General features: G+C 37.5%; 2 protein-coding genes across 6 annotated transcripts in view; both read left to right on the top strand.

Moving 5' to 3' along the window:
* The first annotated feature begins 701 nt into the window (after positions 1–701).
* Positions 702–8,629, top strand: rbm45 (RNA binding motif protein 45). Of its 2 annotated transcripts, none has more exons than XR_007140899.1 (10): positions 702–1,211; positions 1,416–1,538; positions 2,222–2,348; positions 2,466–2,585; positions 4,464–4,640; positions 5,373–5,502; positions 5,631–5,727; positions 6,268–6,431; positions 6,653–6,831; positions 7,313–7,449. XR_007140899.1 is itself a non-coding variant. In XM_027164699.2 (10 exons), exons 1-9 carry the CDS (start codon positions 942–944, stop codon positions 7,503–7,505), a joined length of 1,401 nt encoding a protein of 466 aa, XP_027020500.1. In that variant the 5' UTR covers positions 703–941; the 3' UTR covers positions 7,506–7,527; positions 8,329–8,629. The 2 variants fall into 2 exon arrangements, 1 of the variants encoding a protein (XP_027020500.1); XM_027164699.2 differs by lacking the exon at positions 6,653–6,831 and adding an exon at positions 8,329–8,629 and having other exon boundaries at positions 703–1,211; positions 7,313–7,527.
* A 1,632-nt stretch (positions 8,630–10,261) lies between these two features.
* osbpl6 (oxysterol binding protein-like 6) overlaps positions 10,262–15,090 on the top strand; it is a 41,777-nt gene continuing 36,948 nt past the window's right edge. For all 4 annotated transcript variants that reach the window (XM_047814576.1, XM_047814577.1, XM_047814578.1 and 1 more), the window contains exon 1: positions 10,262–10,549. The gene's annotated coding sequence lies outside the window, so the exon portion shown is untranslated. The remainder of the gene's footprint in view (positions 10,550–15,090) is intronic.

Genomic DNA, 15,090 nt, shown 5'->3' with positions numbered 1-15,090 from the left:
AAGAGAACATGCAAACTCTGCATACACAAGGCAGAGGCAGGAATCGAACCCCGACCTTGGAGGTGTGAGGCGAACGTGCTAACCACAAAGCCACCGTGCCCCCATCTCAGCATTATGTGTAACTTTTTATGATCCTTTGGTTTAATTCACTTTGTCAGTCAGGACTTATTTAAGTGATTAATTGATTGCGAACAGGTGCAGTCAGTAAGCAGGCCTGGGTGTGGCTAGAGAAATTGAACTCAGGTGTGATAAACCACAGCTATGTTTTAACAGGGGGGCAAAAACTTTTTCACACAGGGCCATGTGGGTTTGGATTTTGTTTTCCCTTAATAATAAAAAACCTTCATTTAAAAACTGCATGTTGCGTTTACTTGTGTTATCTTTGACTAATATTTACATTTGTTTGATGAGCTGAAACATTAAAGTGTGACAAAGATGCAAAAAAATAAAAAATCAGGAAGGGGGTCCAACGTGTAAAAAAAAAATCCGACTGATTTTTACACTTTAAAACATTTTACAAGTCACACATATAATAGCTGGTTATATCCTTTAAACAAATCAATGAATTATGTTAATACTAGTAATTAAATTTTTATATTTCATGGGAAAATAGCTTTAAGAAATTTAATTTCCTACTAATAACGTCTTTATGAAGTTTCAAATAGTTTTTATTACTATTTAGACCCTTAAGCAGCACGGCTCTTATTTTGAAGTCTGCGATTTGACGATAAAAACAGTGTTTGGACTGAAGCTAGTGCGTTAGGCTTTCTCTTCGTTTGACCTTTTCAAGTGGATCAGAAGTCGAATATTTCGGTGAAACGGTTTTATTTTTGTTGCTTTGCGTTTTTAGGTGTTTTATTTACATTTCGTCCAGTTAAAGTAAGTCGCTAGCTACTTTAAAAGCGCGTTAGTTAGCAAGGTTTGCTACAAGTGCGCTGAAAATGGAGGACTACAACAGGCCTTCGTCTTATCTCGATGATCCCCCGAACAGTCGACTGTTTCTGGTCACCAGCAAATCGATCACTGAAGACACTATTCGGGAGCGTTTTGCCCCTTTCGGTGAAGTCCAAGACATTTGGGTTGTAAAAGACAAACAGACAAAAGAGTCTAAAGGAGTTTCTTTTGTGAAATTCGCTAAATCCTCACAGGCGTGTAACGCCATGGAGGAAATGCACGGCAAGTGTCTGGTGGAAGGAACCAAACCCATTAAGGTGTTTGCTCATTACACTGATTGTTTAAATCTCATGTTGCATTATTTATTTTTTTGCTTCATTAGACGACTTTGCAGACCTTTTAAAGACCTCTAAAGGAAGTGTATTTCCTTGTACTCACACTCTCTCTCTCTCACACACACACACACACACACACACACACACACACACTTATTTTTTATTATGCTCTTTTGCCTTGTACAGGTGTTTATCGCCCAGTCCAGATCTTCTGGGAGTCACAGAGACGTCGAGGATGAGGAACTGACCAGAATCTTTGTCATGATTCCCAAAACATTTACTGAAGAAGACCTGAAGGAGACATTCAAGGTGTCCCACTAACGTCATTGTGATGTCAAGATGACACTATCTTTAAGAGAGATTTCTTATTCTAGATCGAACACAGTTTGACAGCTTAACTTTGCACTCAAAACACATCGAATATAATAATTTATCAGAATAGATAGATAGATAGATAGATATAGATAGATATTAAAGCGTTTATTTTAGAGTGCACCCGTGTCTTAAAATAAACCTGTTTTGATTGTACAAGAATAAAACTAAGTTAAGTTTGTGCTGTATAATTGTTAGAAAGGCAAAGGATGAGAAAATGTCGTTATTGGTGCAGGTGAAAGACCATTGTCTGTGTTGCTAAGTCATAGAAATTTCACATAATAAATGTCACATTTATACTTATTTATACTGCTCTCTGTTACAACCACTCAATGAATGACGTATATCTTAATTGACATTAATTTATTCATTACTACATTATCTGGGTCAGTGATGCACTTCTATACAACATTCACGTAAATGTACTGTAACTGTTGTTTCCTGGTTTAGAAAGGTGGCGATTTCACACTCATTGACAGTATATCAAGGCTAGACAAAATTACATAAATTGTGAAGTAAATTGTTCATACACCATAGATAATTAGTAATTTTGCTTGATTTTGTAACTAACTTTGTCTTTCATTCTTCCACTTGTCCTCTCATACTTTCACTAATAACAGACCTATGGAGAGATAGAGTATGCCATTGTCATAAAAAATAAATCTACAGGTGAGAGTAAGGGTTTGGGCTATGTCCGATTTCACAAACCCTCTCAGGCTGCCAAGGCTATAGAGAACTGTGACAAAAGTAAGTGGCATGACTGTGCTATTTCTGTGTATGTTAGTGTTAATTTCAAACCGTAGTGAGAAATTTGAACATGTGTTGGGCATTTCTATCTTTTATACCCTCTGTTTGTCTGAACAGCTTTCAGAGCTATTCTTGCTGAACCAAGGACAAAAAACTCCTCAGCTGACAACGACTATTTCAGCAATCAAAGATCCGATCATGTAGGAAATGAGCCAGGCTTAAGTGCCTACCCATTTGGTGTGTATTATACAGTAAAGTATTCCAGTTTTAGTATTTATGGATAACACTAACAGATCCAAAAAATGATCTATTTTGCTTGTAGTCTCTCCCTGTAAAAAGTTGCTGCCTTTTTGTGTGATTATAGAAACTCCTGACTAGTCAGTATTGCAGTTCAACAGTGCTGTGGTACAGTGCTCAGCATAAATGAGTACACTCCCTTTTAAAAAGTAAAATTTTAAACAATATCTCAATGAACACAAAACAATTGTCCAAAATGTTGACGAGACTAAGTTTAATATAACATCTGTTTAACTTATAACATGAAAGTGAAGTTAATAATTTATTTTAAAATACACATTTTTCAGTTTAACTCAAATTGGGGTGATGCAAAAATGAGTACACCCCACTGAAAGTGTCTAGAGCAAAGCAAAATTGTAGACTACAAATGTCTAATTTAACAAGAATTCAACCACAGGTGTCTAATTATTCATTACACAGGTGTCCAGCAGACAGTGGACTATGAAAGGGTGTTAGGCTACATCCCATTTCATGCTGTCAGCAATGGCACCACATGGAAGAGAAATGTCACAAACCCTGAGAAAGAATATTTTCACTACACCAGAAAGGAAGGCTACAAGAAGATTGGCAGAGCTTTACTAATCAGTCAGAATACTGTAGCAAAAGTGGTACGAAAAATTTAAAAAGATGGAACGGCAACCATCTCACAGACACGTCCAGACCGTCCACGGAAGAGAACACCTCCAGAAGAGAAGGGTTGAAGAAAATCGGCATGCAAGTTCACTGCAGTTATCTAAAGAAGTAGAAAGCCAAACTGGGAAGACCATTTTCGGTGACACAATACTGCATACACTGCACAGGTACCGTCCATTAAAGAAACCTAAAGACCAGGCACAAAATAGCACACCTAAAGTTTGCCAAGGCCCATCCTGACAAAGATGAAGACTACTGGGACTCTATACTCTGGAGTGATGAGACCAAGATAAATGTTTTTGGAACTGATGGCTTCAAAACAATATGGTGTCGCAAAGGTGAGGAATACAAAGAAAAATGCATGGTGCCTACAGTGAAACATGGTGGTGGCTGCTGGTGTCGTGGAGCTGCATTTCATTGATGGTATCATGAATTCACAGATGTACTGCTCTCCGGGCCCTTGGTCGTTGTGCACTTTTCCAATATGACAATAATCCTAAACACGCATCTAAGGCCCCTGTTGGATTTCTGAAGAAGAACAGGGTAAAAGTGATCATGTGGCCAAGTATGTCTCCTAATCTGAACCCAATTGAACACCTATGGGGAATTCTGAAGAGAAAAGTTGAGCATCACTTTCCATCCAGCATCCAATCTCTAAAAGAGGTCATTCTTGAAGAATGGAAAAAGTTGGATGTTGCAAAATGTCGTCAGCTTGTCCATTCCATGCCTAGAATACTTGGTGCTGTCATTAACAATCATGGAGGCCATACAAAGTACTAGATGTAGCCTTCTTGCTGTGGGGTGTACTCATTTTTGCATCACCCTAATTTGAGTTCAACTGAAAAATGTGTTTTAAATTAAATTATTAAATTTACTTTCATGTTATAAGTTAAACAGATGTTATATTAAACAGTCTTGTCAGCATTTTGGACAATTGTTTTGTGTTCATTGAGATTGTTTAAAATGTTACTTTTTAAAGGGGGTGTACTCATTCATGCTGAGCACTGTATAATCTGTGTCCTACAACCGTTACTTCCAGTCCACTAATTTGGTTAGTTAATATGGAATAGGAACAACTTTGAACGCTGATATTTCGTATAACAAAACTAGGTTTCTTTCACTGTAACTGTTAGTATTGTATAAATTGTATAAAGTTAGTACTAAAGTGTGCATGGTGTGCTGCAGGTGCAGAATCTAGTAGTTACGCTGCTGGAGATGGCTGGAACTCGGACATGATAACAAGGTGTCTGATGGTGTCGTCGCGAGTGCCTGTCGCACAGGAGCAGATTTATAGCCTGTTTGATCTGATCCCAGGAATGGAATACTGTGAGATGCAAAGAGACCAATATGGTTTCAGTAAAGGTAGTATAGACCACCTTATTTAGAACACTTGAATTCACCATCAGACTTATCTGGATCTCTGTGCAGTTCATATTGAAATATCAGTTCAAATATTTCTTCATCTGTGTGTCTGTACTTGTAATTGCTGTGTAATATGAAATGTAACAGCTCTGCCTTGGAGTGAAGTATATATTTTTTAGGACTTATTTATTTACAGACAGCCCTAGGATTATTGGCACTATTGGAAAAATAAGTAGGTTTTTGTGTTTAATTAGTTGAACATCATGGTGAAATATGATTAATAAATACCTACCTATAAATACCCGAATAAATACCTAAATTAAACTAATTAGATTACATTTTTTAAATTAAAAAAACATGTTTTACTCGTGTTTCTAGTGGTGCCAGTAATTCTGAGCTCCATGCCAACAAAACAGTTCATTATGCCCAAAATAGCCCCTCTGATCTAACAGATACACACACCATGACTTTGGAACCAGGTTCTGAAGTCAGATGGGACAAAAACTTTAGCAAAATTTTTTGTCCCTTCTGACTCCAGTCCCCGATTTTAAAGTCACAGTAGCATCTCGTGAGCTCTGTGTGTGAGCATCTGTTGTTAGATGAGAAGGGATTTTCTTTTCTTTTTGAGAACGATAAAATATCTGTTGGCATTGAGTCAGTAATTCTGGATCTGTCTCTTCTTTATTTTGACACATTGTTTTAGGGTGTCTTAATGATATTTGTTGTTTACAGGCCAGGCTATGATTCGCTACAGTAATTTGGGATCTGCAGTGTATGCTAAAGAAAAACTGAATGGCTTTGAGTATCCTCCTGGGAACCGACTTTCTGTGGCTTTCATTGATGATGGAGAGGACAGGACCAGGTAGAGGCCAGCTCTGGGCTGTTATTATTCGTAATACAGTCTTTAGTATAGTTTTTGTATACCTTTTTGTTTAAGACAAATCTTCACAGCATTAAGAACCAATATAATGGGTTTTCTTTTCTTGATAGCCCAGTAGGAAAGATGGCCATGCAGTTGGTTGCAGCTCAGATGATGTCTATGGTGTGGAACGGCCCCTCTGGAGCTCAACTAATGAAGACCACTGCAGTAAGCAGCACTCTTTAAGCACCACAGTGGGAGATGTTTAGCATGATGAACCAAACAGTATGAGAGTATAATGGAAATGTCTCTGTAATCAAACCTAAGTTCAATTAAGGAATCCCACTTAGGGTTCACTTAATGGTTTTCACTTAATAGTTGTTGTTGTTTGCCTTTGGCTGCTCCCTGTTTGGGGTTGCTGCAGCGGATCATCTGAGCTGCGTATCTGATTTGGCATGGTTCTTATGCCGGATGCCCTTCCTGATGCAACCCTTCCGTTTTATCCAGGCTTTGGACCAGCACAGAGTGTTAACTCCCCAGTGGATGGGTTTGTTCCCTGCCTGGGAATGATGAGTGTGGGGGATGGTTTTCACCTAATAGTACTTTCCCCAATGAAATAAAAAACTACATAAAGGATGTTGTAGTACTGGGTCGGCTGAGGCACAATGTTATCACGTTTAAATTAGGGCTGAATAACTGGTTTAGTCTTAATAGCAGCATTTTGTGCTGACCTCCTTTAACTAGCTGAATAATACAATTTGTCTGCAGGGTTATGCAGCTTCATCGTTGCCCCAGAAACCTCGTGTACAGACAGATGTTGTCCTCCCCTCTCATAAGAAACTGGCTGCTCCTGACAGTGTGGTCAAAGAGAGGCTTTTTGTCATCTTCAACCCCTCCCCATTGCCAGTGGACGTACTTGAAGATGTGTTTTGGTGAGTGCCACGCATCACACACACAGCATTTCTGAAATGATGTCCATCCATACTGAAATACAGAGATGATTTGAACATGATCCATGAGCACTCCAGCCCAGTGATATGTATACTATTAGTGTTTAATGCCTCTGTAATAGTGGTTTATTGCAAGTGCATTGAGCGATAGAGAAGTGCAATGCAGAAAAGGTTTACTTAAATGCAAAATGATTCACTTTCAGGTCTTATTCAGCATCATCCATTGGCAGTTTGCAATGTGCTTCTAGGACAGTTGATTCAAGAGCAGCACAGAGCGTATCATGTTCTGGAGCCTTGGCACAAGGGTGTAATAAGACAGTGTGAAATTCAATTGCAAACAGGTTATCAAATAAGAAATTACAGCTCACAGAGTAACAACCCGGTAAGCAGCTGTGATGTTTATACAATTTACAGTTTCTCCTTTGTGGAGCTTTGTGTTAATTTACCCAAAATGCCATTTTGTGTATAAAAGAGGCCCAAAAACCCCACTTTTTCCTAAAATGTGTACTTGTAGTCATGGCTCTGAATCTATTGCATTATGCACTGTGTGTATTCTTGTGCAGTCAGCAGTGAATATCTGCATATATACTAGACAGCTCAAGTCTCCTCACATTTCATTAATTAGATCATACTTTAATTAGAGAAGATTTTCTTCTATGGCCATTTTGATCCTGATTAGTGAATCCAAGTGTCTTTCATGTTGCATGGCTGCGCTGCCCTGAGACGTAGATGCTGCTGATTTGTGACTCGAAAGCCGCGTTTAATCACAGATGAGTCTTATTAGATTGCACAGTCCTTTTAATAGAGGTCCTTTTGTTTTCCAGTAACCGTGTATGAACATCTAGGTTTATATTTTCTTGCAGTCGTTTTGGCTCTTTAGTGGAGGTGTACCTGGTACCAGGCCGGAATGTTGGCTACATTAAGTATGCGGACCGAAAGAATGCGAACGATGCCATGGCAGCACTTCATGGCAAAGTGGTAAATGGTGTGAAAATGAAGGTCATGCTTGCTGATCCACCTAAAGAGGAGTCTCACAAGAGGCAGAGAACTTACTGATGCAGCTTCCACATTGGTTAAGGTAGGTCACAACTTCTGGTAAGGCATCATCTTTAGTTCCATCTCGTTGTCTGGCTAACAGATATCTCATGCAGGTGTTTGTTAATATTAAGTTACATTGAGATGAGACAAAGTCACTTGAGATGAGACACTAAATCAGAAACACACAAACCAACACAATGATGTTATGTTTCATTAAAGCTATTTACAAGGTAAAAAAATGTATGGACAATTTTAATCCTTCCTTAGAATTATTTTTTTTTAATTAGACTTTTTTGACTCTAAATTTTAACACTTGTACATTCTCTTTTAAATTTCTGCGTGCTTGTAATCAATTAACATTCTCTTTCACTGATGTCTTGTCTCTGCCTGAGACCAGGCATAAAGAAAACCTATTTATCTTTTGCAGGTCAGATAAACAGTCTACTTCAGTACTGTGCTAATGATTATTTCCTCATTTATTACCAATTACTGAATGAAAGATGAAATTAGATTAAAATATCATGCTTAAAAAGAACAATGATTATCATGTGGGTGATTCCTTAATCTGATGTATTTGCTTATTTGTTTGAGATTTTCCCTTTTTAATGACCAATCTGTTCTTTCGTTTTTCTGGAGTCTTTTTCTTCAAATTCCATAGATACAATTTACAACAAAAGGACTAGTGACATTCACTAACCTTTTTAAGCCCTTAAGGCATGATTCTGCTCAGTGGATGAAGCCTGACAAACACATGTGCATGTCTATATCCATTCACACACAGGAAGCAGGTCTCACAGCAGGGTGTTCTTGTATAACTGGTTTGCTGTCTTTGTTCCTACAGAGTTTAAGTGACATGACGCATGACTTCGACATGACTGGACGGATTTTTACGATGACACGACCTCATAGCTACGGACAGTGACTACTGTACATATGCTGTTTGATGTTTTGCTATGCGGATGATTGCTATGTCTCCTTTTAATACTGTGTACTTTTTTTCGTATATGTAATTGTGAAAAACACATAAGCGGTGTAAATTTAAAGACTGTGAAGACAAAGACAGAACAGACACCAGACATTGCTGTTTGCGTTTTCATGTAAATGATCTTACTACCAATAATTAAAAAAATAATCCAGATAAATTGCTTTGTGGTGTTTTTTTTTTTTTTTTAAACTGTTAACATTAGGAATTGGGTTCTTTAGTGTTACATTGTAGTAGCAAGTGATACATATCCATTCCTTTACATTTGTTATTAATTTGTTTATTCATTATTTTCTAAACTAACAAGAAAACTGCAAAATAGCTGGAAAAGTGCAACATAAAATTTGTTTAAGGTTAATATTGTTTTATTTGGGATATTTGCCAACTAGTCTGAACTGAGTCTGTAACAGATATGGCGGTCATGATGACGAACCTTGTTTTCAATCTGTACATTAATGGTATCTAATTTATTATGTTAGTACTCCAGAGCGACCTGTATTAAGATCTCATGTGATGAATAGGATCACAGCTCAAGTAAATGTTCTGCTCGATTGTAAATATACAGTTGGACCTGTTGCACTCCACCAGGTGGCAGATACTTTACGCTAAGCATAATTAAAGCTGCCATGTGATGTTTGACAGATGATGTGATGTTTGTGCAGCTGTAATGAGGGACAGTATGCCAACCGACACCTACCAAATTATCCATGATGAGTTTTCATTCATCTAACGTAATACGATATTTTAATGATCATCATTTAGCTGAGATTTTTTGTAGAAGAGTTTGAGGTTAATCACCGTAATTAGCATAGTAAATGTGAATAGGGGATAATGCTTTAATTTATTTAATTTAATCCTGAGAAAGACGGGGGGGGGGGGGACCTGAAAATTATTTGCTCTGATTTGCTGAATTTAAGAATACATATCTTGAAGATTTTGGACCTCCACTGACATGAGGCCAACTCTGTGAGGATCCTGAGGCATCTAGAGATTTTACCAGCTCCAGTTAGACTCTGCTATACTAAAGAGGAGACGCCAACTCCATGTGACAACAATCTCCTCATCAATACAACATTTGTAAGACTGTATATTTATAATCACATCCTCCAGTGTCACCCACATGAGGATGAGGCTCCCCTTTTAGTCTGGTTCCTCTCAAGGTTTCTTCCTTTTCCATCTAAGGGAGTTTTCCCTCCCCACAGTCACCTCAGTCATCTTAGAATTGCTCATTTGGGATAAATACAAACACATTTAAATATCTAATATTCATCTTGATTTTTTGTATTATATTAATCTTTATATTAACATTTTGTTCTATGTTTATGTTCTGTAAAGCTGCTTTGAGACAATGTCGATTCTAAAAAGTGCTATAGAAATAAAATAAAATTTAATTTCTAGACAAAAAACGTTAAGAGGAAGAATACAGCAGGAATACAGCAGGAATACAGATCTCCCAGAGTATGAATAGGTTTTCAGTGCAAGCCCGGTTTTTAATGCAGAACCATGTTTTTGTTTGTTTCAGTAGGCTGTTTATTAAATGTGTTGCTCAGACTTCATGCGCAATAACGAGCCGCTCCGGCTTTTGCGCAGAGCCAGCTGTGTAATCCAGCTCCTGGTCTTCCAAATCCCACCTCCTGTGCCAGGATTGGTCAGTGCAATGCTACTTCTCTACAATTGGCTAGTAAATGAATGAACGTATTAAGGGGTAGCCCGAAATTAAAAAAATTAAGCCAATCCCAGCTCAGGGGGCGGGATTTGTCAGTATACGGAACAGATCCAGTCCTGCTCTTAGTTTAAGCTCGGGCTCTGAAGTCATCTTCTTTACTGCAGGGAGGAGCGTGAAATAGCATCTATCTCTAGTGCGTTCAAATTCAACTACACACAGCACTTTGCTCACTTTAACCAGGTTATTTATGGCTAAAAACGTTTATAATTTTAGCCGATTAACAATGCACCTCAGAGGAGATAAGCAAGGAGACACTGATAGCTGCTGATGGAAGAATAAACCATCAGTCTCCGTGATTACAGCATCCGGAACCATCAGGTTTATGCGCCAAGAAGATGGTCAATAAAGCTAACGGTTAGTATGCAGCTCCTTTACCATGTCTTCTTCCTCTTCCTCCTACTTACATCTGCTTTCTTTTGTAAAGCAGCTGCAGTCTGTGACATTGTGTATGACTCTCTATCCAGTGTATTGTTTATATTGATCATCATCACATTGTTTACAGTGACATCACGAAAAAACACACTGTGGTTCTTATAAACTGTTAATAAATCAATGCAATCGGTTTGCTTTTCTGATCAGGAATTTGCAGTGCTTTGTGATGCTCATGTCCTGCACCTGGTAACATATGATGAGGACAATAATAGTGACCTGCATCCTGATACCTGTCCATCTGGTTCTCATCTAATCCCTGTCTAATACATGAAGACTCCTGTGTTGTGACATGTTTATAGCTTTATATATTGACCTTTTCATTTTGATTCAGACACTCAGAAAGTTTACACAACGTGTCCTGATTCATTACAGCTGCACATCTTTGTCTTAAGAACTGGAGAACTGGACATCTTAGATATTTAGGCAGCAAGGTCAAGCTGTGACATTGCAGACATTGTATCTGATATTGACTCCATGCTTCCTTTAACACAACACTTCAAATACACTGGACTGAGAAGTGCAGGCTTTGAGCTTTAGGATCTTAAGAAAGTTGTCAGGTAAGGGGAAAAAATAACAGGGAAGCATAACTCCTCTTAAATGTGTTGTCAGGTCATAGGAAAAGCAAAACTGTTTTATTTTATTACTGATAATAATAATAATAACATGGAGAGCATTTTATGTCTGCTTGTGTGCTGAGACAGAACTGTGTATGATTTTTGTTAGTGACAGTCCTTTACACTTAAAGACATGTCCTTATTTGACCTATTTTAAGAATCGTCTCATACCAGTGTGCTCTTCCTAACTTAGGATACTTGCGGGGGAAAAAATCTATGCTGTAAAGTAAGATTTAACAATGAGAATATGTCTTAAATTAATAGATGCGGTGGCTGAGAAAGTACGTAGACTATAAGGGTACACGTATAGAGCATATGATGAATAGTCATACTATGTTGTAGTTGTACTGCCATTTGTGACCTTCCTGACCTTTCAGACACCTTGTAGTTCCTGCTTTTGCATTGGGTAGTTTTTTAAACTTATCAAGTGTATTTAAAGCTAAGCTCATTACTCCTATGAAAGGTGTTTCTTATTAAAAAGCATAGTGGCCTCCACATGACACCAGGTACAGGAATGATACCTTGTTCTAGAGTTGCACTCACTTTATTGTAAACTCAACCAGACCACTGAGAGTGACGGTCAGAGTCTCTTTTAATTATGCAGTAGTTAGGACACTAGTGCTGTCACCATGGACACACTTTACCTGTCCAATCACATTGCAGGTGGACAAAGTCAGCAGCACCCCTAATGCTTTACTCAACAAAGAGGTTTGTGTAAATTCTCCATGTGTACTGCTTCTGTGTGTTGTACACGTGTACATGTATTTTGTTCTGTTTCTAGAAGACCTATAGTATATCTTGGAGCTCTGTGTGTCCAGTGGGATTGGTTTGTTTATGTTTAAATAGCACCTTTTGTTATGTATAGATTTGTATAGAAGAACTATGCTTCTGTTGCCAAAATGCTTTGGAAAGCATTAGGCTGTGGTAGTTCAGTGTTATTGTGAAAGCCTTGACTCATTCGGCTGGGTGTATAAGCTGCTTATTGCTCTTAGTCACTACTGTACTATTTTTTTTTCCAGCCAATCAGACCGTTGCTTCCACCACTGTGACATTACCATTCACTTTAAATCAGAAATTTCCATATCAAGCAATAAATGTAGCTGTTCATGACTCCTCTCACCATTAGCAAACTGAAATTCTTGTAATACAAACTGCTAATAATTTGTCTCACACTCCACAAGATCTTAGACCTTTGCCCTCATTTTATATAGACCAATATTCAGAGTCTTTATTTAAAATATATCTGTTGCCACTAAAACCTACAGACATGGGGCACTTGATTGATAATGAAGGGTGTAAGCAAAATAATGAATATACTGATTCCTGCCAGTCACTTGGTCAAACCAAAAAAGTGTGCTGTTGAGATAAATGAACCCTATTTAGTATGTCATCATGTGGCATGAGTGTTTGAATCTAATAATGTGGGGCTGCTTTTTGGAGTTTTTTTAAGAATTATAATGCTACAAAATGCATCCATTTGACATTTTTCCTCCTTAGTGTCTTTAAATTGTCACTTCATATATAGTTTGTTTTTTTGTCCAGTTAGTGTTGCCTCGGTTCAGCCCTGTATTGCTTTCAGTAATGTTCTGTGTAAATGTTTGCGTAACCCAAACCAAACACCAGAATTTGCGGCACACAAAAGTTGGAAAAAATGTAATTCTTTGTTATTGTGTGTTTATGTTAAACGGCCAAATATGTTCAAATATATTTCCTGACACGGCGACACATATCATTTGCACTTAGTGACATCCACACAACTCTATAAAAGGTCAAGCGCACGGACATCTGGGAGCAAGAAATGACTACTAAACATAAAGAATTAAGTGAGTGGAGCGACATTAACAATAAACCAAGTACATCACATAGAGAAACTATTTTTAAATGTAAATTTTAATTGTCTTAGTAGTGCAGAATCCAGAGTGTTGCCCAGCCTTTAAAATAGATGATGTGGCAAACGGAACTGATTTATAAGCCATCTTTCCGTCTGACGTGTGCTAAATCTTTTGTCAGCTGAGGTATTTGTTCACGGCTTATGACTACATGCAGATAAACCAGCCTGTCCTCTGTTTATACAAAGGCATTCGTCATAATTTAATGAAGTATTGTTTGTCTTAATTTATTGTTTGTATTTGCCTAGCTTTCTTTATTTTTTTTATTCTTTCATTTTAATTAAATTGTCTCAATGCTATTCTTAGTCCCTGAACTTAACATTATAATCCATATGTAAAAGTATAGTAGCCTATGCAGATTATGTTTGTCAGTCAATCAAGGTTTAGTTTTAGTACATTAGTTATTCTTGTTATGCTGAAACCTTCTCACACTTAAGACAGTAAGTAGGAACCAAACATGTTTCTGAAATTTTGGCCTTTTTAGGAATAAAATTATTATTTTTTTGTCTTAATGGCAAACGGTTTACAAACAAATCCATTCACATGCAGCTTGATAAATGAGGTCCACTGTTTCCTTTGCAGGTCAAAATGCACACAGACTCTCACACTTACTCACATCTGTAAGTTACAATTTAAGATAAAATTCAGCTGTGGTACAGCATAAGTCTGTTATTCATGCAGTGTAAGGTGACATATGACATGTTAGCAAATCCTGTCTTACTTTAAGCGTACTATTGTTCTATCATCTTATTGATCAGAAAGGTAATAACTGACACATTCGATTGACATAAAGGGCTTGTTTTCTTAAGTTTTGCTTCATTAAATGGAATCCTCGAATTACTGCAGTCTATTTAATATTTATCATTGTACTCTGGGGTTCTCTGGTTTCCTCCTTCAGTCCAAAAACATGCGTTGTACTGTATGTTGTATGTCGCATCTCAAAATTGTCTGTGGCGTCTGTGTGCATTTGTGCCCTGCGATTGTTTGGCACTCTGTTCACCCCGTGTCCCCTGGGATTAACTCCAGGCTGAAAAACATCCTGTCAGTTTAAACTAATGATGCTATATTTTCTATCAAATCTCAGCAGCATGTTAAATTACATGAACAAATAGGTAAATACTACTAAGACTATCAACAGTAACTTCTTTGACTTAATAGAAAGCAATGTAATTCATTGCAGTTTCAGCTAAGTTGTCTTTGCAACACATATTTGAACCCACCTGATAATGATGGTCTATGTATATCGGGTCACGTGTAAAAATCCAGGTTTTTGAGTACTGATCGGATGGTAGTGCATTCAGATTCCATCATTGCCAAGATATCATTATTGGGCTCTTCAGCAAGGTCTTTAACCATCAACTGCTCAGTTGTATAAAAGAGTTAAATGCAAAATGTAACTTTCATTTCTGTAAGTCGTTCTTGATGCAGATGTCTGCAAATGCTATAAATCTAAATCTGGTGCAACTGATTATATATATATATATTTTTATCATATTCCTTGAACACATTTACCAGGAACTTATCATACACCATTCTCAGTATACTGTAGCAGTGAAACTGTAGTTTATGTTTTAATTTGTTTCATATTGTCCAGTTCTGCCAAACTAAATACAAACATGGATTTTTTTGTAGCTTTGGTTTCCCCATATCAGCAATTGTCTACATTTGCTTATTAAATGTACTAAAGGTTTATCAAGCATTCGTGATATTTGGAATACCTATATCATAACTAACTAAATGTAGTTTGTTCTTCACAACATTCTTTACAACCAGGTTGAGCTGAAAAATGGGGTTCAACTATGTTCCCTTTAGCCAAGACCAGGAATCTGAGGCAACAGTAGACACAGACTTACTGGACACTTAAAGTCCACTTTAAGACCAAGTGATGCTTTTCTGCTCATTGTGGTTGTAAAGAGTTACTGTAGGTTTGTGATCATTTTACTCTGACCACCTGCCCTTC

The sequence above is a fragment of the Tachysurus fulvidraco genome, chromosome 6 (assembly GCF_022655615.1).
Source record: "Tachysurus fulvidraco isolate hzauxx_2018 chromosome 6, HZAU_PFXX_2.0, whole genome shotgun sequence".
Taxonomy (NCBI): domain Eukaryota; kingdom Metazoa; phylum Chordata; class Actinopteri; order Siluriformes; family Bagridae; genus Tachysurus; species Tachysurus fulvidraco.
Note: the sequence above shows the minus strand (reverse complement) of the source record. Positions and strands in the feature narration are given on the sequence as shown.

What these genes read in the sequence shown, in the direction of transcription:
- rbm45 (XM_027164699.2), top strand. Translation starts at nt 942, where the DNA reads ATGGAGGACTACAACAGGCCTTCGTCTTATCTCGATGATCCCCCGAAC. An exon ending in TATAGAGAACTGTGACAAAA is followed by an intron (nt 2,349 to 2,465) that starts GTAAGTGGCATG and finishes TTGTCTGAACAG; the next exon opens with CTTTCAGAGCTATTCTTGCT. An exon ending in GTACTTGAAGATGTGTTTTG is followed by an intron (nt 6,432 to 7,312) that starts GTGAGTGCCACG and finishes ATTTTCTTGCAG; the next exon opens with TCGTTTTGGCTCTTTAGTGG.